This window comes from Conger conger, chromosome 1, assembly GCF_963514075.1.
Source record: "Conger conger chromosome 1, fConCon1.1, whole genome shotgun sequence".
NCBI lineage: Eukaryota > Metazoa > Chordata > Actinopteri > Anguilliformes > Congridae > Conger > Conger conger.
In genome coordinates, this window is record NC_083760.1 from 52,845,302 (window position 1) to 52,867,223 (window position 21,922).

The 21,922-nt window shown below is 42.8% G+C and overlaps 1 protein-coding gene across 4 annotated transcripts in view; it reads left to right on the forward strand.

Moving 5' to 3' along the window:
• The window catches only part of tp53inp1 (tumor protein p53 inducible nuclear protein 1), a 35,624-nt gene extending 16,251 nt beyond the window's left edge, over positions 1-19,373 (forward strand). The window contains exons 4-7 of one of the 4 annotated variants that reach the window (XM_061216528.1): positions 1,174-1,286; positions 10,420-10,736; positions 13,949-14,303; positions 14,906-19,373. In XM_061216528.1, coding sequence (XP_061072512.1) covers positions 10,613-10,736; positions 13,949-14,303; positions 14,906-15,155 — 729 coding nt within the window. In that variant the 5' untranslated portion in view covers positions 1,174-1,286; positions 10,420-10,612 and the 3' untranslated portion in view covers positions 15,156-19,373. Of the gene's footprint in view, positions 1-1,173; positions 1,287-7,019; positions 7,199-10,419; positions 10,737-13,948; positions 14,304-14,905 lie in introns of those variants that run through there. The other 3 variants (XM_061216521.1, XM_061216544.1, XM_061216536.1) reach the window with 3 other exon arrangements.
• The last annotated feature ends 2,549 nt before the right edge of the window (positions 19,374-21,922 follow it).

Sequence of the window (21,922 nt, forward strand, 5' to 3'; positions counted from 1 at the left end):
CAGAATGAATAAATTCAGACGTGCGTAAAACATCCAGTGAGCAGGCAAATCTTCGTCCAACATTCATTTTTGCAGAATACACTAAGCTTTCACTACAGCTATATCGCTGCAAACTTCAACCCATGCACATGTTAAAAGAAACTGTCCTCTGATATTTACGTATCCTACAGCCGACATCATATTGCTTTCAGTCCACGTATATTCCAATATTGTACTTTTGTAAACAGTTTTATGTTCGTTTGCCTCTTAATATCCAACCTCATGTCCATGTCGTATGAGGTGGCAAGAGACGATTAAAGGATTTGGACTCGCTACAAATAGTCCTGTAATTGTACTGGCTAATGGGGCTCTGGTTAACCTAATTTTTAAATAAAGTCCCATTTTAAATGTGATGCAGGTTGGTTAGAAAGCATTAGGCTGAGCATTTCTTTTTGGAGAGGTTTTTGCACCCTTTGGGAATGCCTTATAAAAAGACACTCTCATATGTGAATGAAACACACGTGAAGGTTAATTACAGTTGAGGCCAAAATTATTAGCCCCCCAGGAATTATGAACATTTTCCTAAAATTCTGCCCAATGCTTGCATTATTGCTAAAACTTGATATAATCAAACATTCACCAGTGCTATTTAGTAGCTTGTGGTACATTTTGGAATGTTTTATATCAAATATAGTGAAAAATGGGGTGGTCAAAAATATTAGCCCCCATGTGCATTTTTGCTTTCAAAACACATACAATCAACCAATTAGCTTTCAAACCACACCTGTGCAGTCAATTAGCTTCCCAACAACACCTGAGCATTCAATCAGCATTGAGCTTTACTTAAGGGACTCCAAAGAACAGGCTACTTGAACACATTGAGAGGGACTACTCTTACTCACCATGCCAAAGACAAAGGAAATCAGTCTTGAGCTCAGAAAGAAGATAGTGGAGGCTCATAATAAGGGGGAAGGCTATACCACCATTTCCAAGCGGTTTACAGTGTCTAGAACAGCTGTACGTTGCATCATTGCTAAGTACAAGGTGACAAATTCTGTAAGAAACAAACCTGGGCGTGGTCGAAAGTGCAAGATTTCAAGAACTCTGGAGAGTCAGAGATGTCAACAAGAAGCCCCGGACATCTGCCAATATGATTGTTGCTGACCTGGCCTCTTCTGGATTTAATGTTTCTAGGAACACAGTTCTTCATCGTGGTGGGCTTCAGGGCCATCGTCCCAGAAGAACCCCTTTACTCAAAGAGCGGCACATCAGAGCCAGACTGAGGTTTGCCTGTGAACATTTCAAAGGTAAAAATGAGTTTTGGAAGTCTGTCCTTTGGTCTGATGAGACTAGACTGGAACTGTTTGGGCACATGGATGTTGCTTATGTTTGGCGAAGAAAGGGCGAGGCCTTCAACCCTAAGAACACAGTTCCCACAGTTAAACATGGTGGTGGGAGCATCATGCTGTGGGGCTGTTTTGCAGCCTCAGGCACAGGGAGCCTTGTTTGGGTGTATGGCATCATGAAAAAATAAAATTATATTGACATTTTGAGGGATAATATGAACAAATCTGCTCTTAATCTAGGCTTAGATCGTCGCTGGGTCTTCCAACAAGACAATGATCCAAAGCATACCTCAAAATTGGTCCAACTGTTCTTAAAGGACACTGAAACCAAGGTCCTGGAGTGGCCCTGCACAGAGCCCAGATCTCAATCCTTTTGAGAATCTGTGGCGGGTGCTCAAAGTGAATGTCCATGCTCGGAAACCACACAATTTGGACCAGCTGGAACAATTTGCAATGGAAGAATGGGCCAAAATCCCTCAAGAGACATGTGCCAACCTTGTGAAGAACTGCTCTAAGAGGTTGTTGTCAGTTGTGGCCCAGAAAGGGTACACTATTGACTATTAATGGCCAGGGGGCTAATAATTTTGGCTGTGTCATTTTTGCCTTTTCTTGTTTCAACTCAGTGCTCATCAAAATATTCTTATCAAACTTAGTGGGCATTTTGTCTTTGATATTTTGGAAACAAACAAACTATAAACACTTGTTGTTAATGGTCATTTCCATGGAGAAATCAAAGGTTTTGTCTGATTTCACAAGGGGGGCTAATAATTTTGGCCTCAACTGTATCTTCACATTTGAATAGGAAAATTAGATTTTCTGATCATTTGTTTTGTATTTGGAGAGATTTGGGGAGACCTGAGGACATGGATGCAATTTTGGGAAAAAACCTATGTGGAATTTGAATGCTTGTTGATATCTACCAAGTTGACATCAAGTTTGTGCACAAATATGAAGTAGTTCTGGGTTGGTCCATGACTTGGTATTTTAATGTACCTTTTGTGTACACTGTATGCACATGCTCTGACATAAATTTGTTCTGTCTCAAATTGTCTTTCATTTAAGTCATCAACCATGTGTGTACAGTAAATCGTTTTTGAGATATTGACACTTTCATAGGATTAATACAAAGTATGTGGAAATTGCCATCTATGGGAGCAAAGTGGAAAGATTTAAAGATGATGAAGTCCCCCTTACGAAATACAATATAGAAGTGGTAAAACATTATCCTTCGTAACCATATCGATAAAATTAGTGATTGTTAATTGGAAAAATGAAAAATGGGAATTAATGGCCCCAAGGAGACACCCATATCCTCTCTGAAGTATTCTCATCAATGAAATCATGTAGCATCATCAGTCATGGCAAGTTCTTATGCCAGCACTGACTGACAGGTTGTACTAGCCAACCATATACCGAGTACAAGTTCTGCCCCACCCACGATCTGGTTGAGCTGATGCAATCCTCAATCCAGATGTCTCACTCACTCACTAAACTCCTTTTTCCAGTCTTTCTCCTTCTCCTTCCCTCCCTCTCTCCATTTACACTGACCCAGCCTTGGATGCACTTCTCTCTCTAACAGGGTACATGTCACCTTGGGGTGAATATTAAAGAAGTCCCCCTTACAAAAACAAAAAAGAACTTTCAAAAGGACTGTAGAATGTGACATATTTCTTTGGGGTTCTTAGAAATCTAGAAATAAGGTCATTGTGACTTAGATTTTTGGGACAGTGGGACAAGTGCTTGTAGTAAGTAAAGTACTGCATGTTCAGGTTAAAATCTAAGAGTGAATGATAGGTTACTATGGGACTTATTTGTGAGGGCAATTTGCCATCTAAAGGGCAGAAGAGTCTGGTCTCTCTCTGTGGTTGCTGAGGTAAACAAAACCACACCTCCTGTTTGCCGGTGAACTCTGCTGAGGTTTCCATGGATTTCACCTGTATTCTGGATGTTGTGCTTATCTTGAAATATGAGTGGTGAAACATTATCCTTAGTAACCAATTGGATGAAATTAGTGATTGTTAATTGTTATCATGTCCTGAAGACATGATGTCCTGTAACATCTTAAATGTTGCTTGGGGGGGGGGGGGGATTACAGGAAATTAAAAGTCATCTGTAAACTAGGGACTGGATTAAATTAAATCAGTGTTAGCAAAGAATAGTCTCCGATTCCCCTGTTCAATCAGACAAGATTGTAAAATGAAGGGAGGTCAAAGTACCATAGAAATATTATTCTTTTATGATTGCTTATGTCCTTGTCCATTTTAATATATTTTGTATTCATCCAAAGCAATTAAAGCATGGCACTGTGCTGAGGGAAAACAGCATTGCATTACCTCAATAAGTAAATAAAATCTGCAACCTGTAATTTGTAAGCCCAGGTTTACCACATTTCCACAGCAGAAGAAATGTCTATGTACCTCTCATCATTCTGTTTAACAGATGCTGTCAATTACGAATTAATCGGAGAAAAAGAACAGGCAATTAGGAATGCATAAACATATCTGTCAAGAGTATGCATATACTGTGAAGCCTCTGGGCTCCCAGTTGTCATTGTGCAAGTTGGGGCGATTCTATTGTAAACATTAACAAGATTGCATAAGGAATGCTGTAGTGAGTTAGCTGGAGGGGGAAGGAACATAGTGTGCTTTTAAGTACACTGTGCACTTCCAAGATTGAATGTTAATTATGGAAAATGATTTTCAATTGTGGACATTTAATATTTTACACAGATCAATGCCCAATCATGCATTTTTTGCCATCATGTCAAAATGACTTTTCACCCACTCAGCTTAACTATCACCATTTTTTAGTTCTGCATGCACCTTGGAACTTCAATTAATTTGAAAAAATATATATAGTATCTTTAGTGGGGGTGTATTCTACACTGTGTTAACATTACTTTGATACTGTAACACAGCATGCGAAGCTAGCAGTGTTATCAGTCTGTTTTGGAAAAAAAGGATACATTAGCTGAAGAAGTGAAAGGCACATGTTATCTGTGTGTTGTAACACTAAAGTGCTTAGCTTGTGTTGTTTTTACTCATGTATAATGCTAGGTTGTGGGAGGAGGGTGGAAGGACAAAAAACAAGATGATAGGGTGTGAGAGTTCTGATTCACACTTACATCACCCCAGCACTGCAAACGAGTGGTGGGAAAATATTTGTCTTTCAGGAAGAGTGTGTTCCCATGGCTAAACAAACAACACTGGATCAGGGCCTCCATGAGTAAAATTTCCCTTTGGGGTTGAGGGAGGAACAGAGGCCATAACAGGCCCTCTCCCCATCAGCTCACAGTCCCATCCCAAAATAGCACCTTTGTGAGCCTGAACCCTGAGTTCAAAAGGCCCCCCTGGCTTAGCCCTCCCCCTTCTCCAAAAGCGAGCAAATCGCACATAGTATCTGAAAAGGGCTGTTTTCCTTTGTCTTTTTAGGTCATACCCCCCTCATCTTCCTGGAGTGGTTCATTTTATGGTATCTTAGCTCACTTTGCTGGGTGTTTCATCATCAAGTTTAAATATATTTTTCAAGATTTCACATAAGGGCCACATTTCGTAGACCAGTAGGATACTAGCCTCTGAATCCTTGTTCCAAGCTGATTACTTCTGCCTAGACCTTGGAGAATATTGCACTGTGTCAGGTATGGTATGGTGCATCCTTGTGCCCCAGGGGTACTCTCCTTCTCCTAGATTGGTGACCTACATACTGAGCTCTGCTGTCATCATTTTCTTTGTGTGAACCCCTTTTGTTTGGTCCCCACAGCTCCAAGATCCAAAGTGCAGGATACCATGAAACACACAATCCAGGTCCATTACTAAAGAATACATTTGACGTAACAGATTTCATTAAGTGTATATAAGTGTATTTTGCCTGTGTTGTTAAAATTAACTGTATTAACCTCTTAAGTATCGCCCCTTTTTGTGACACAAGTTTAAAAATGACAAACCCAAAATAAAATGGTTGCTATTCTTGAACCCTTTTGACTACAGCCATAATCCTTGTCTTTGGGGTTTATTTTCCAATAGTCAGAATTGCTCCATGTATTACTAAAACAAAGTTACAGAAGCTCAAACACAGTGATACTGCATTTTGCTTACTAAACTATATAACACTTTTTTATCCTGAAACTTTCCCTCCGCCTGTCACCCTCTCCTACCTCTCTGTCCCAAACTCCCTCTCCTTGCAGCTATCCTCATACAGAAACAGGTCAGGAAGATCATAAAAAATAAGTACAATCGCGATGATGGCATCTTGTATTCTACTATATTCATTTAGGTCCATTGATTTACGTTTTTGTATATCCAATATCCAACTCTCATCGACAAGTCAAACACATTCCATAATTTCACATGCTATTTATTTTTCAAGAGCAGACAGGCTCCTTATTTATAAGCGTACTGAATTTTATATCGGTGAGCATCTAAATACATTCTCAATTGAGAATGTATTTAGATGCTCACCGATATAAAATGGGGTCACGTCACTGAAACTGCCCTCTGTTGTGTTGTCAACGGTGCTTCCACTGTCTTCCTCAGAAATATTCACTCAGACGAGAGATTCCTTGGTACTCCTGCAAGTCATATTTAAACGTAGGCATCGCAAAATATTTGTTTTGTTGTCAACATTTTTTGGCATAACATAGCCTTTTTTTGTAGTAGGCCTATGTGGATTTCCAAAATGCAGAGAAGGTGACGTCCCCACATGTTACAAAAGCAGGAATTGCTGGCGCTAAAGCAATGGCATCGCAAAATAGGTTATACTGATAGAGCCCTGAGTTTTATCGCTTTCAAACGGTACATCCTGTTACCATAGTGATTGAAAATTGCACCCTGAAAAAACGAAAAAAACCTAATCGGCCCAGACTTAACGGGTTAATGGCCTGGCATTATTTTTTGTATCACTCCAAGAAGCACTGTGGGTTCACAACTAACTTACGATTAATGCTTCAAAGACCTCTTCCCTTTTTAGTAAATGATATTAGTTACATTTTATGGTTATAATAAACTTAATGTAATAGGGTACCCGGTATGTGTGCCCATAGGGCAATTTACTATTTTGCACATTTCATTATTACAATAACTACTGTTTTATGTGCAAAATTTCAGTTTGCACTAGCATCATCTTTATACCACCAAGCTAACCACCTAGTTATTAGCTCGGTCGATAGTCGATGACCCACCAATTATGTAGGATAATTTCTCCAAGTTGACCAACAGGACTCGTCGTTCAACAGGATATTATACGGAGATTTTTATATAACGTTACAATGGCTATGGTCGTGTTTTATACAGTCTGTTAGCATGTAACTATAATGCCCTATCGGCCCCATATTTGCTGAGAAAATGTTGTATAACATTCTGTGTAAGCTACCAACCAGTGTAGCAGCTGAAACGAGTTTAAAAATGAAAAATGCTTCGCCAAAAGTAAAACTGACAAGACAGGCGCTGGATGCACTGAAATAATTGTTTTTATACGAAGGCTACACTTTCATCTCTTGTTTAAAAATCTTCAGATCTTTGCCCAGTCTTGTCTTGCTCTGGGGCAGATCACGTGCGTTGGTGACAGTTTGTCACAGAGCATAGCTGCAGTTCATTGGCTTGCAGAGTTGTAAGAAGGCCCTCCCATAGGCTGGCCAAAGCGACGTCATACCTGATCAGCTGTTAACGTTCCACAACAATAACAAAGGGATCAGTTGGGACCTCGAAAAGGGTGGAATAAGCTGCGAACTGTTAGCGCGTATGGGTCCATAAACTTAACATTTCTTCTGAGAAGAAAACTTATTTTTTTATATCGGAATACATTGTATTTTCTACCTCAATCTTAAGGGTTTCACTCTAAGATTCCTCCCTTTCCTGTTTACATTTTTCTTGCCGCAGGTGAGTTTTTCTTTCTTTGTGCTTTTTGAGCAGGAGAAAAAGTTTTGGGATTGCTGATCCGTAAAAGTCAACGAGCGTTAACTCTATGCTCACAACACGAACTCTAGTGTTCTGTAGGGAGAACATTACAGCGCTAATAAAAAATGACGGAAGCTCATTTTTATATATAGACTATTGTACAGCAACTGCGAGCGAGCGTATTAGTTGTCCGTGAACTTTACTTTTATCGTTAAATCCATATTGTTGAGTCATAGTTAATCCGTTTTTGAAGCACTTGCATAATCTGCTTGGCTAAATAGTTCAATAAATAGTCTAATGTGAGTAATGCAAATGCTACGATGTATAATTTCAATATCTCGAGTCCGCCCTATGGGTGTTGGGTTACGTTTGAACCCATCCACTCCTCCCCTTTTGGCAAAAGCCTGCCTCCCCCAGGCAGGAAGCTGTAAGGGTGCCCGACAAAACCTCTGCATTACTAAAACAGATTAGTCAAATGAGTCTTGTGCAATTAGACAATGAAGGAGGAAATAAACCCGACAGAAGGCCTAATTATCGACCTGGAAATGTTTTTATTTTGAAGTCTTTGAAAAGGCTAAGACTTTAAGGCTGGCTCGGAATACTGATGTTGATGGTTCATTCCGATAAAATGAGCAACTGTGTCGACATCGCCTCATCATCGATTCGTTAAATTATGACATTTCAGGAAGGGTGTTGTGTGTTTTTTTGCGTTTTTTTTGTTTTGTTGTTGTCCTTGGGCATCCATCACTAGATGGCCCATATAATTTGATAATGGGAATCATTTTCTCTACTGACAGATGGTTACACGAATGAGCCCTACCCTACTGGGGCATTGAGAGGTATCGGATTGAAGTAATGAAATGCAAATCCGTGTTAAGTGATATTAAATATGCTTTGTCTGTACTGTTTTCTGCACGCCATTAAAACACAACACGTGGATGACGTCATGCGTCTAGCACTGAAAGAGAGATGGGATAACAGGTTGCGTTATCGTATCCCCCATTTCATAACACACAGTCAGGCATGATATCGAAAATCTGTGTGTTTTTTTGAGACGTAGATAATGTTCCTTTAGTTAAGGTATTATTACTGTCTTCGGTTTATAAACATCTGTCGCCTGTGTAGGGCAGGCAATCTTTTTTTAAAGAAAGAAAATGACCCTTTATCTCGCAGGACGGTAATTTGCCGTTGCAAACAGGTGCAGGCGATTAGGCTACAGCACACAGTGTCTTTTCAGAGATATTTAAAAATGCATGTATAATGCGGATTGTCACAAAGAAGTCAGAACAAAGGGCCTCTCAACCCTTCCTCTCCAGTGAAGATCACAGCTGTCTTACAGCACTGGACTCACCAGATACGAATAATACCCTTTGAATCTTTTCCCAGAACACGCATTAACCTTACATTTCTGGAGACAGCCGATATAGATTTTAGTGAAAATACCCATTTTGAAGCATAAGTCAGTAAGACAAAGTTATAGGCATGTCATATGCAAAACATATCATATGTTCTGCGCATGACATTATAGTTCTTGATCACTTTGTGGTTGCTGCTATAACATTTTACTTCGCTAGTTTGTCCTCTTTTCTGCTACATATAGCCTATGCTTAGTTAACAGTATGTTTAGTGTAGCACTGTAGAATGTCACATCGCTTTATATATTTTTGTGTCCATGCCACTGGTCCTTTGCTTGAAGTATGAGCACCTGCTACACAAATATATGTCATGTCTAACGTGAATGTAGGTGATACGTTTGCAATGCATACATTTTCATACCTGCCTGACTGGTTTAAATTTTTGCATGGCCTAATCAGTTGTGACCCGTATACTATGAGAATGCTTCCTCTTAAATGACTGAACGTGATTAAGTTTCACTCAATACACTGGAAACTGCTGAGGGCAGCCTTTTACACGCCCCGTTCAACCTGTTCTGAGAATGCTGCTGTTTGTCTGTTTCTTCTGCCATCTGTTTGCATATTTGTGTCCGGAAGCGGGCCTCCTCCTCCTCCTTCTCCTCCCTGCCTTGTGTTTATCTGCTTTCCATCCCTCTGTCTGTCTTTTTACATCCCTCAGCCTCAATCACAAAATGAGTGCAGCACTCTGAAAGACTGTTTCAGCTGCCAGTCAAGTACCCTGCATTATCACGTCTGATAGTTTTCTCATTTGAAAAAGAGAAGTGTAAAGCAGAATTAGGCTAAGTTTTTTTAATCTGCATGTGAGATTGCCTATAGCCAGTGAAACCTATTTAAAGAATCAGTGTTTATAAATATCCATAACTGCAGCTACTGTAGTCTACTGTAGTCTTAGCTACTCTTGCCTTTGGTCAGAGGTTGTGATCTGTGGTTCTCCCAGCACTTCTGCTCAGGTATGGCTTTAGCCCCATATTCAGCCTCAGCGTGTGGGAGCCTGGCAGCAAGCTTGTGGCGGTATGCAGCTCTTCCTGTGAGCTCATGGCCTCGCAGACCTCTTTCGGTTGGAACAGGGGTCATTAATGCTTAGTAAACTGCTTCTTCTGCGTGTCAAGTGGTAACTTAATATCATCTCCTGGAAAAGTACAGCATGATTCGCAGCCCTGACTGTGTGTAGGCTTTGTCAAATCACAATAGGCATCGGCTTATCTTAAACTGTCTCCACTTCTTTGTTATCAGAGAACGCCATTGCATGCATGTATTAGTCATACCTGGAATCAAATGAACCCGTTTTGTCCTCAGTTGTGATGTGAGTGACACACATATACACACACACACACATAGACTACCGCACACAGCCACTTACACATAGTCATGGCCAGACACACACACATAGACTGCCATACACAGGCACATACACATATTGTCATGTACACGTGCGCGCACACACTGCCACACACAGCCACTTACCCATATTGTCACATACACACAAGCACGTGTCCCCTTCTCCACCCCTGTTGTTTTCTCATGGCTCACATGGCTCACATGACTTCACCTTCCCCTTGTCTTTCCTTGTTGTTTTGTCTAGTTTAAACCATGCAGTCAGAAGTTAATTATTGTTTGTTCTCTTTTTCTCTTCCCTTTTCTTTTTCCCCCCCCTTTTTCTTCCCCATTCTTCTCCTTTCCACTCTCTCCCTCCCCTTCCACCTCTATCCCTCTCTATCTCTCGCTGTTGACTTCCTCCTCTGCTTTCTCTCTCATTTCTGTCTCTCTACCCCCCTTTCTCTCCTCCAGAGGCCTTCCGCAGAGTTGTTGTGAGCTATGACTGACCGTCGGCCTGCTTTCCCGAGATGAGAGCGTTCGCCCATGCACTTTAGCGCCCCCTAGCGCCTCCCGAGCAGCCGCAGCAGCAGCCGATGAGCAGAGCGCTTTGGCCTCCTCGCCCCCCGGCCCTGTCCACAGCCAGCAGGAGAGACCCCCTTCCAGCATGTTCCAGAGGCTCACCAGCATCCTGTTCGGGGACGAGGCGGAAGACGGCAGCGAGTGCCCCGTCGACCCGGCCTTCAATGAGAAGGAGGACGAGGAGGACTGGATCCTGGTGGATTATTTAGGTGAGGGAGTCGAGCCTCCTGGCAGCTCGCCGCTAGGTGCGGCTCACAGTGCAAAAGGGTCATTTTGTGTCAGTTCAACACACTTTTGGACCGCGTCGTTACGGATTTTAACGAGATTTGGCACGCTGATTTGGCTTTATGGGAAACCCCTGGAACCAAAATTATGCTCGTCTCGGATTCTTAATCTGAGAGATACGGGCTAACAAAGTTTGCACTAATTTGACCGCAAATGAGTGACTTTGACTGGCCTTCTCTCCATTACTGCACTGCAGGTTGTAGAGAAGCAGTTCTTATGTCACTTCATAGGGCTTCACCAGCTCTTTTTCATACATACATATTATGTTCACCACAAAATGAAAGGTCACTTATTTATGAGTGATTCAATCTAAAAAAATAATCTTGAAATCTGTTTTGCAAAAAAACCTATGTTTTAAAATGTATGACATTTTTGCCAAAGTTAGGTTATAACGTCAATACCATCTCCAGAAAATTCAGTCTTGGATATTTGAGTCATTGCCGATGTATAATTACTTATCTGAAGTAGCATCGCATTGTTTTTGTAGCACTAATTCTTCACAGTGTTGCAGTACTGTGCATCACACCACATAAAATTGTTATTATGATTATAAGGAGAACAAATACCCCCAAATGGCAAATCTCATTAAAATCCATGACGATGCAGTCCAAAAGTTTGTTGAATTGACACGGAATTACCCCAAACCGTTTCAGTCAAACACGTGGCACAAACAAAGTTTACATAGATTACTTATCTGCCACACACCCAACAAATGTCCCATTGCAATCCACTACACATTATCACCCCGTAGCCGTTCTTCTCTAGAACTTCCTGGTGTGCATAAAGTACACATATCTGCAGCAGTGTTACAGTCAGCCTTGCTGAGTGTGCTTTTCTGTCTATAAGAAAATGAAGCAACCCCCCCCCCCATCTCTCAGCAGTACGGAGGCGCTACATAGCAGATGCTCCTTGTAACCCAGCCGCGGGGCACTGACCTGATTTGCCTTTGACACGAGGCCCCCCCCTCGGTGTGCAGACGCCGGGATGCCACCCGCCGGCGGGTGTCCCACAAGCGTGCGAGCGCCGGCCTCCGCAACGCCACCCGACCCAGCTTCTGTTATCTGAGCGCACCAGATACTTCTGAGCTGCTGAGTTAGTTTACGGCCCCCAGACCAGTTTAAAGGCCAGACGGAGTGTGTGTGTGTGTGTGTGTGGGGGGGTTACTGTAAAAATAACCCCGACTGCCCAGCTGACTGAGCTTTCACGTTTATCGTGCTTGACTGGCAGGTGAGAGGTCTAGAGGGCCGTTGGCATTTGGTCTTTATGGGGCTGGCAGGTCAATACCAAATGCTGGATCAACTTGACTGTGGATTTAGGCAAATCTATATGCCATTCATGTTATGCCCTGTGATCTTTCTTGCGTGTGCTGCAGTGAAACAGGTGCTCCAGTTCCTGGATCCTGCACGGCCATTTTCTCTTCTGTTTTTCTGCTCAGTAAATAGCTTTGGACAGACTACATTGAGCACTGTAAACAGTGTATGGGCCTTGCCCTCTGCTAATCGCAGCAGGATTCTCAGTCAGCTGTACCGGGTCTGTCGTATTGCTTTGGGGCAGGTTGAGAGTCAGCATTGGCCAGAAATCAGTGTTCGGGGTGTGCATGTGTTGACAACCACAGCTGAGCATAGTAAATATTTTTCTGACAGAATTGTCCAGGAACCTAGTGTCTTATTAATCTGGTCACATAATTTAATGGACAACAGTTAATGCTTTACTCTGATATTACAGTTTATAGTGCTATAAGTATTAGTACATATGCATCAAGTAGGATTGAGACTGCCTTATGCGGAATCAATTAAGTGTTTGAAACTTAAATTCAGTCACGTACTGAGCGCTCAACCGATTGGATTATTATTATTTTTGAAATATATATCACTCCTCTGTGGCCTAATAAGCTGTGTGAATGTCAACAGGCTAGGAATGGGACTGCCTTGTTTGCATTCGTTCCCAATGTTTACCACCGCGGTCTGCTGAAGTATGCTGTTCTTTGTCCCATAACCTGGCCCTGCATTTCACATATCCTCGGGAAATCCCTAAGACCAAAACAATTTCAGCGTGACACCAGACCCCGACGTCGTTAGCACTCTTCTAAACGAGATGCAACATCACATACCGCCAAAGACGATAGAAATGGCATGAATCAAACTCTGAAACTATGAGCTAAATGCCAGTGCCTGGCACTGAATGTTGCAGCTGAGTGAGGCGGGCTTGCTTTGAGCCGTGAGATACCGCGACCGGAGCATTGTGCGTCAGGCTGACTGGCTGGCCACAGCTGCCGCCTGCCACAGAATGCTGACACCCAGGTGTTAAAGAGGCTTGTTTTTGTTTTTATGCTGAGCGCAGTTCTCCAGACGGCGCTGCAGCGGCCTCTATGGGCCGGATAGGGTATTGCTGATAACAAACTTTTCCACAAAATGGTAACATTACCATTTGCTTTTGATTGCTTTTTTTTCTTGTTCATTTTTTTTAATCAGATTAATCTATAAGGCCCACGTTGTTATCTTTGTGGTCATTCCTAGCACTTGAAACTGCACTGCATCTGCCAAATGCCAATAATGTAATTACTGTAACATGCGAGTCTGTAAGGACAGCAATATGTTTTAGTAATAAATGGAAACGATTATATATTGTATATCCTATTTGTTTATTTTTTTAAATATTATTTTTAACATGGTTTGTTGCATCTTAATTTTAATAGCATCTGTTTGTTTTCACTTCGTAGTGGTTAGAATAATGCCTTTCCTTCAGTGTGTACGGTACTAAATCGTAGTTTCTGCACTGTTTATGTTGATTGTTACATTACATTACAGGCATTTAGCAGAGCTACGTACAATGAAGTGCTGACACTTTTTTTTATACAAAGTGACTTACAGTTGATTAGGCTAAGCAGGGGCTAATCCCCCTGGAGCAATGTGGGGTTAAAGGCCCAACAGCTTTGTAGATATTATTGTGGCCACACCGAGGCTTGAAGCACCAACCTTCCTGGTCCCAGTCATGTACCTTAGCCACTAAGCTACAGGCTGCTTGTGACAGTTAAAAGGAGTTACAAGACGCGTTTCTCCCATTTCATTTGGCATTGTGCTGTGAGCGCTCTGTTGACCGCGGCCCTGTCGTCCGCGGCCCTGTCGTCCTCCTCCAGCAGCAGACCCCTGCGTCAGCCCCTGCCTGGAGCTCCCGGCGGGGCTGTGCCCTCAGGACCTCCCGGGCCCTGACTGCCCCGTGCGCTACTCGTCCTGCTCGTCCCTGGACTCGGCGGCGGACGATGCGGAGGACGGGGGCTTCCTGCGGCTGGAGGCGTGCGCCCTGGAGGAGAGCTGGTTCATCACCCCGCCGCCCTGCTTCACAGCCGGGGGCCGGGGCCCGGTGCTGCTGGAGACCAGCCCGCTGGAGAACCTGCTGATCGAGCACCCCAGCATGTCCGTCTACGCCGTGCATGCGCCCCGCCGGGCCCTCAGGGAGGGGGCCTGCCGCTCGCTGGAGCAGCCCCTGCTCAGGTACGGCCGCAACGCCGCCCTCCACTGGCGGGTTAGGGGCGGTGCGTCGGCTGCGCTCTGAGAGTCGCACGGTGGTGTGAATGGTCGATGGGCAGGGGGACGCACCGAACAAGATTCCCAGCTTAATAAGTCAAACATGACATCGTCTGACTGCATAGTATGGAATGTCAGAAGGGCGGAGGAGACCTTAACCCTTTGAAGGGACGGTGTTTTTGTTCGAGAACTCAAATACCAGTAGTAAGTTCCTCAGTTTAGAATCACTGATTAGATTTCAATATACTTATCTTATATACCTTAACCCTTTGATGCACAAGTTATGCAAAGATATAGAAAATAAGAACTCAGTCGGGTCACTTTTGACCCATGTTGTTTGTTAAACGGTAAAGAAAATCACTTTTACAGTGTGAAAGTCACAGCTTCTTGTAGCAGCGGAATAAATGAACCTATTTCACTGTTCATAGCCACTACTCTGAGACTGAAGGGCCACGCAGAAGCACTGTACTTGTTATGTTGTAGTTGGTTAACTGTACCTCAGGAGGGAAAAGTAAGTGTTGAGTATATGGGTTGAGTATGATGGTGTGTGTGTGTGTGTGTCTCTGCAGAGTGGAGGCTCCACGCAGGCCCAGCACCCACGCGGCCTGTTACTCCACCGCCCTGTCGGCCCGCAGCTTCCCGGAGCCGCCCAAGCAGGGCCGCCTGGCCCAGCGGCCCCGGGACGGCCCCGAGAGGCAGCACCTCTCCCGCAACGCCCTGCGCCGCCTCAACCTGCTGCGCGACGGCACAGCCCGGCAGGCCAAGAGCGGCAACGGTGTGCAGGTGCACCAGCCGGGCCAGCGGCAGTTCAACTACTGACCCCCCCCAAACCCGCCCTGCTGGACCCACCGCCATCCACCTCCCCTCTCCCCAACCGCCCTGCTGGACCCACCTCCATCCACCTCCCCTCTCCCCAACCGCCCTGCTGGACCCACCTCCATCCACCTCCCCTCTCCCCAACCGCCCTGCTGGACCCACCTCCATCCACCTCCCCTCTCCCCAACCGCCCTGCTGGACCCACCTCCATCCACCTCCCCTCTCCCCAACCGCCCTGCTGGACCCACCTCCATCCACCTCCCCTCTCCCCAACCGCCCTGCTGGACCCACCTCCATCCACCTCCCCTCTCCCCAACCGCCCTGCTGGACCCACCTCCATCCACCTCCCCTCTCCCCAACCCGCCCTGCTGGACCCACCGCCATCTCCCCTCTCCCTGTATCCTCACCTCCCCTCTCCCCAACCAGCCCTGCTAGTCCCACCTTCATCCACCTCTCCCTACCCCCTTCCCTTTGCTCCTGTTCCACCTCCACTTTCCCAGGCCTGAGACACACACCCAGCCACGCTGGGAGTCTGTCTCTGTGGTAAAGACACGATTGAGTCGGCCAGAATCGATGCCGTAGGTCACTTTACTCTGTGGCAGGTTCCCTCTGATTGGGAGGCGGTGCCAGAGGCTGTGCTGAAAATGAGTGTGGCTTCAAAGCTCTTGAATGGTTGTGTGCGTTTGTAAATCTCCTCACATCCTGCGTGTTAGGGTACCATTTCTTTCAGTGCCCTTTGCCTTGCAGTGGTTTCAAGCCGAAGGACTTGACTACAAGTAGGACTGTGATTTAACTGATCAGTCAGTTTAAATTGATCAGGGTTTCCCTCTAAGAAATTTCCTGGTTGTGGTCCCACTGTTCTGTTAGAAGAGAATTTCACAGTAAGCCCACATTAAGAAATTTCCGAAGCTGGCACATGCTCAGCAGTTCTTAGAGCATAATCTGTGCCATGTTTTCTACTTCAGGACATCTCTTTCACTGTTTTCTTAAGCCCCAACAGACTTATTCATGCTTTTGAATGTGTGGATGTACTGTTGCACAGCATGGGGAGGTTGGACAAAATATTGGAAGCACCAAACAATATATGAATATCAAGTAACTAACTAATAAGGACTAGGGCCACCATGGCTTCAGTCCTTCTTGGAATGCTGTCATACAGGTTCTGACCTGTTTGGAGTGGGTACATTTTATTTGCCTCAGAAAGGCTCCGGTTCTTCACATAAAGCATCAATGATGTTTAGATCTGGTGAGTCTATTGAATTTGAGTGTGTATTAGAGCGTAATTATCATGCAATGGAGTATGGAGATATCACCACTATTTGCCCCATAAGGTGCACCTGGTTTTGAAAAATGGCATCATATTTTTTTGGCCATTCTACAACCATACACAGGAATCCCTAGACACAAACTGTTAAACATGGTGGTGGATCTGTAATAGCCATCTCATGGGAGTCAATGTAAGAGACATTGCGGGTTGAAGGCTTCCTTTGGCTTTCTCCAAATGGAACCCTGTCTAGATGTAGGAGAAAGGAGTAAGAGACTCATCAGCTCATGTTACTTTTTTCAGGTGCTCAGGGGGCCAAGATTTGTGCTTCTTACACCAGGTTATGGGTCTTTGTGCATTCGTCTCGGATACAAGCGGTTTCCGAGTGGCAACCCTGCCACGAAAGCGAGCTGTTTGAGGCTCATGACATACAGTTCTTGTTGAGACCTGGTCACAACTCATAGTTTTTTGGGGTGTTTAGCACCTATCCTCTTAAGTGTTCATCTCTCCCTGTTGGTGAGCTTTGACTTTTGACCATTGTTCTGCTTGTTTGTGCTTGGCATATGTGATCAGAATTGTTGGCACTGTTCCCCTTGCCGCATTGAATAATTTAGTAGTTTTTGTGACGATGCACCTGCAATTCGGGTACTGATTATTTGGGCTCTTTGGAACTGTTTAGTTGCCTCATGTTGCTTTGTAAACTCGCGTGTATACTCTTTTAATAGCGGAAACTTACTGCAAATTGGAATTCAACATAATATGACTCGACTGTGTAGCACTAGCTTCCTTTGTAATTGTAATTTACAGTTACTTCAAAGTTAGTCACTTTTTCACGTGGCATTTCTGTTATTTTGTCCAACCTTTGGTGTGTGCGCGTGTGTTTGTGTGTATTGTTTTAATGAATGAAACTACTGCGCATGGAACTATCAGGGAAGCCATGACCTCATTCCATTCTAGAGCTTGCACCTCTCCACCTTAGAGTGAACCTGCCCAAAATCGATACTTTCACACTATTTTTTTAGTCTTTGGAAAAATACTGGGTTCATTATCACTAAACGCCTTCTTTTAGTTTTGGATTAAGCTAAAATAAATAATAAAAAATAAAAAATAAGTAAAAAATGGACAAAATAGAAAATGGAAAAAAAATTATGAAAAAGAAAATCAAGAAAAATATTACATATCAGTATGAAGTTCATGTATGAGTGTGTCATGTACATATGTATGTATGCAGCATTCTGGCTATGCTAGCGTGTGATTTTGTTGCATGGTTGTGTAGTGATAGAGAGTTGGAAAAAATGAAAAAAGTCAATTGTTTTAATGTATCTTTCATAATATTTGTTAAATCTGCAGTACAATTCTCAGGGTTAAGAAAGTTCACCTTTACACTTTATTAAAATGCAGATTACTTGACAACCATTTATTGTCTTTGTACATACTGTACCTTCCATATTTGTCATTGAGAACATGTATGATATTGCTTTGTGAAAATGTTGTAGTCTATGGACCTTTTAAAGAAATGTGTGTTTCTTAAGAACTGAACAGAAATTAAATACTTTGCTGGTCTGAGGACTGTGAAAATGAGCTTTGCTTTCTAGCTCAAAATCTTCTCAATCGACTGTTAAAACCAATCCGAAGATGGAGTGCAACTGTTAGTCTTTTTATTTTGTTTCGGTTCGTTTTATTTGTTCTATAATGTACGTTCCAAGGTTTTGTATTTTCCTTTTTTTTTACTTGTTTAGTTACATGTAATGGAGATGTATTTAAATATTTAAACCAAAAACTAGCAACCCACTTTATCTCTGCAGTAGTTTGTATTTCCTGATTTTGTTTTTGTATAGCCTTTGTGTCAGTAATCAGATGTTTGTAACGGAGATCCCAGTGTTCTCACAAGCAGTGTTTCTGTTGAGTGTCTCCACTGTCTTGGGACAAAAATAAGGATATATCACAGTCTTGTGCCTCTGAAATGCAATGATGTCAACTCAAAATGCTGGTGAAAGTGGGAATTATAACTGACTCAAACTCTTGTCCAGTTAACATTACTTGAGGCAATCTCCAAATAATTTATGTATAACCAAATATAAAGCATTTTACTAACTAGGGGAAAAAATAACCTGTTGTTTTTAGCATGTTTGGCCATGAAGTACTTACCTAGTGTTTATTAGGTGTGTGTGAGAGAGAGAGTATGGGCATGTGTTTGTACAGATATATTCATACAGATTTAGTGGAGTGATTTATTCCCGCTGTTCAAGTTTTGTTTGGATTTTCCATTCATTTCAACTTGCATACTTTTTCCACAAGTATATTATCTTAGATGCAAGGTCAACCGACAAAGGGAAGGCTAAAGATCACTGAAACTTCACTTTTTGATGTTTATTGCTGGAAGGAGCTGTTTATTCTGTTCTCAGCTGAATCACTTTTGATGTTATAACAGGGATTCTTATTTTTGCCTTGAATTGTGTTTCGGATTATGTGCCTTCCAGGTTAACAGTATGACAATGCATTAATGAATAACTTGAACTGTCCAAAGGGACAATACAAATGAACGCAAATCATCTATGCACAGGAGGTAGCTTTTTCTGTGAGCCACTTGCTCTGTACAGCTTTTATACACAGATGTAGCAATTTTTCCCTTATGTTTAAAGTGTGAAGAACATTTTATGTGGCATTTCTCACCAAGTGTTAGACTCTGCTTGATTGATTTAGTTTACTGGAATAATACAGCACTTTGCCAAAAAGTGTAGAATTTAGCATTAACTGTTATTTGTCTAATTTTTGATCTCATACTTATTTGTTCAGATATGGCAAATTAATAGAGTGCTGGTTGCACTTACTGTTTTGTATGGTCAGCATAATATGGACATGAGAAAGTACTAGTCTGTTTCAAAACTGCAACATTTAAGACCTGATTTGTGTATGTGATGTAAGCCACCAGTCTTCAATAAATGTGTTTTAATAAATACTTTTTCTGGTCGATTCATTGTGGATAATTACACTAAGTCTACCACTTTTTAAAAAATAAACTGACAACTTCATGTTCTGCCAACATTTTCAGCATTGACAGTTTTTCTTCGTGAACTGTACAGGTCCATCTCAAAAAAAAAAAAATTTTTCAGTTATTTAATTCAAAAAGTTAAATATTCTAGATTCATCACACAAAGTGAAATATTTCAAGCCTTTTATTGTTGATGAGTACAGCTTACAGCTCATGAAAATCCATTCTCAAAATATTAGAATATTACATAAAACCAATCAAAAGAAGGATTTATAATACAGAAATGTCCTTCTGAAAAGTTTGTTCATTTTGCACAGACTACTTGGTCAGGCAATCATGGGGAAGACTGCTGACTTGATAGTTGTCCAGAAGACGCTCATTGACACGCTCCGCAAGGAGGGTAAGCCACAGAAGGTCATTGCTGAAAGGGCTGGCTGTTCACAGAGTGCTGTATCAAAGCATATTCATGGACTGGAAGGGAAGAATGTGGTAGGAAAATGTGCACAAGCAACATGTAATGTAAATGTAATGGATGACCGCAGCCTTGAGGATTGTCAAGCAAAGCTGATTCAAAAACTTGGGGGAGCTTCACAAGGAGTGGATTTAGTCTGTGCATCAAGAGCCACCATGCACAGATGTGTCCAGCTCTCTTTTCAGATGAAAGTAAATTTTGCATTTAATTTGGAAATCAAGGTCCCAGAGTCTGAAGGAAGAGTTGAAGGCACAGAATCCAAGTTGCTTGAAGTCCAGTGTGAAGTTTCCAGTCAGTGATGACTTGGGGTGCCATGTCTTCTGCAAGTGTTGGCCCACTGTGTTTTATCAAGTCCAGAGTCAATGCAGCCATCTACCAGGAGACTTTAGAGCATGTCATGCTTCTGTCTGCTGGCAAGTGTAGGAACAAAAATCCCCCCAAATTACACCAAAAAGCAGAAGTACAGTTGTGCTCATAAGTTTACATACCCTGGCAGATTGTGATTCTTTGGCCATTTTTCAGAGAATGAGCTTTTTGGCTCCTGACAGACCCCTGCATGTCCAGTGCTGCACTGATGTTGCTGGATTCCGAGCCATGGGGAAAGCAAAATAATTATCAAAGGATCAGCGGGAGAAGGTAGTTGAACTGTATAAAACAGGAAAAAGATATAAAAAGATATCCAAGGAATGGAGAATGCCCATCAGCAGTGTTCAAACTAATTAAAAAGTGGAAAATTAGGGATTCTGTTGAAACCAAGCCACGGGCAGGTAGACCAACAAATTTCAGCCAAAACTGGCAGGAAAAATGTTCGGGATGCAAAGAAAAACCCACAAATAACTTCAGCTGACATACAGGACTCTGAAAAAATGGTGTGGCTGTTTCAAGATGCACGGAGACGGGTGCGTGGGGGTTGGACCCAAAATGCACGACTCAGAAACAATAATCGGATAGTCCCGTCAGGGCTTTATTCGGGACGAATTCCAGGAGCGTAGTCAAAACAAGCAAAGTCCATACACGTAGATCCAGCCAGACAAACAACAAACAAACAAAAAGCACGGTGCCGAGGGAAGAGGCAAACTCGTAGTCGGTAGACGTGCAGGGAGGTCCGGTAGCAGGAGAGCCGTCAGCGGGGCAGAAGTACAGGCGGGCGGCAGGCAGGGTCGTAGTCGAGGGCGATGCGGAAGTCGAAACCATAAAACAAACAGCGAGGCAAAGGTACAAAAGCGGTAGGCGAGGACGTGGTCAAAAACAAGCGATGGTCAACAAAATCAATGGTCAATGGTCAATGGTCAATGGTCAATGGTCAATGGTCGGTAAACAGGCTTGGATCGTAACGTGTACTCCACGACAGCAATGCTCAAGCGTTGCTTTGACGTACAAGAGGCAGACAATTTCGCGAAGAACAGAAGTGCGACTGGGCTATAAATGCAGGTGTAGACAGGTGTAGACAGGTGTAGACAATTAGAGAGAGCAGCAAGGGAATGGAAAACAGGTGTGATGGATGACAAGTTTAACAAGGTAATTAGTAATCTTTAGTAATAAACCTACCCTGCCCTAGCATTAGTAAATTAGTAAATGACATGCACGAGAAACGTAAGGTAACATGAACACATGATTAGTTTGTTAGTTCTACCCAATCCTGATCTAGCGTTAGTAGTTTTAGTAAATAGACAAATAGAAACAATTAGGGTGTGAATGACAGAAAGAGAGAGAGAGAAAGGCGGAACGCAAGGTTTGCGGAAAGACATGTAAAAGTGTATGTTTAAACAGTGACCAGTCTGCGTAACAATAAACATAAATGCTAACATAACACTAAACGAACTAAGACGATAACCACTCAACATAACAAGGTAAAATAATCGTAACGAAACATAACTAGACATGACAAGAAAATAAATCGTAACAAGAAACAAACTAAACAACATGACGAACCTAGACTAACACAATACATGATAAGACAATACGTGACTAAGACAAAATGAATAAACATAAAACATGGCAAGACAGACCTGAAACGTGACATGCACAATAAGGAGGCACTT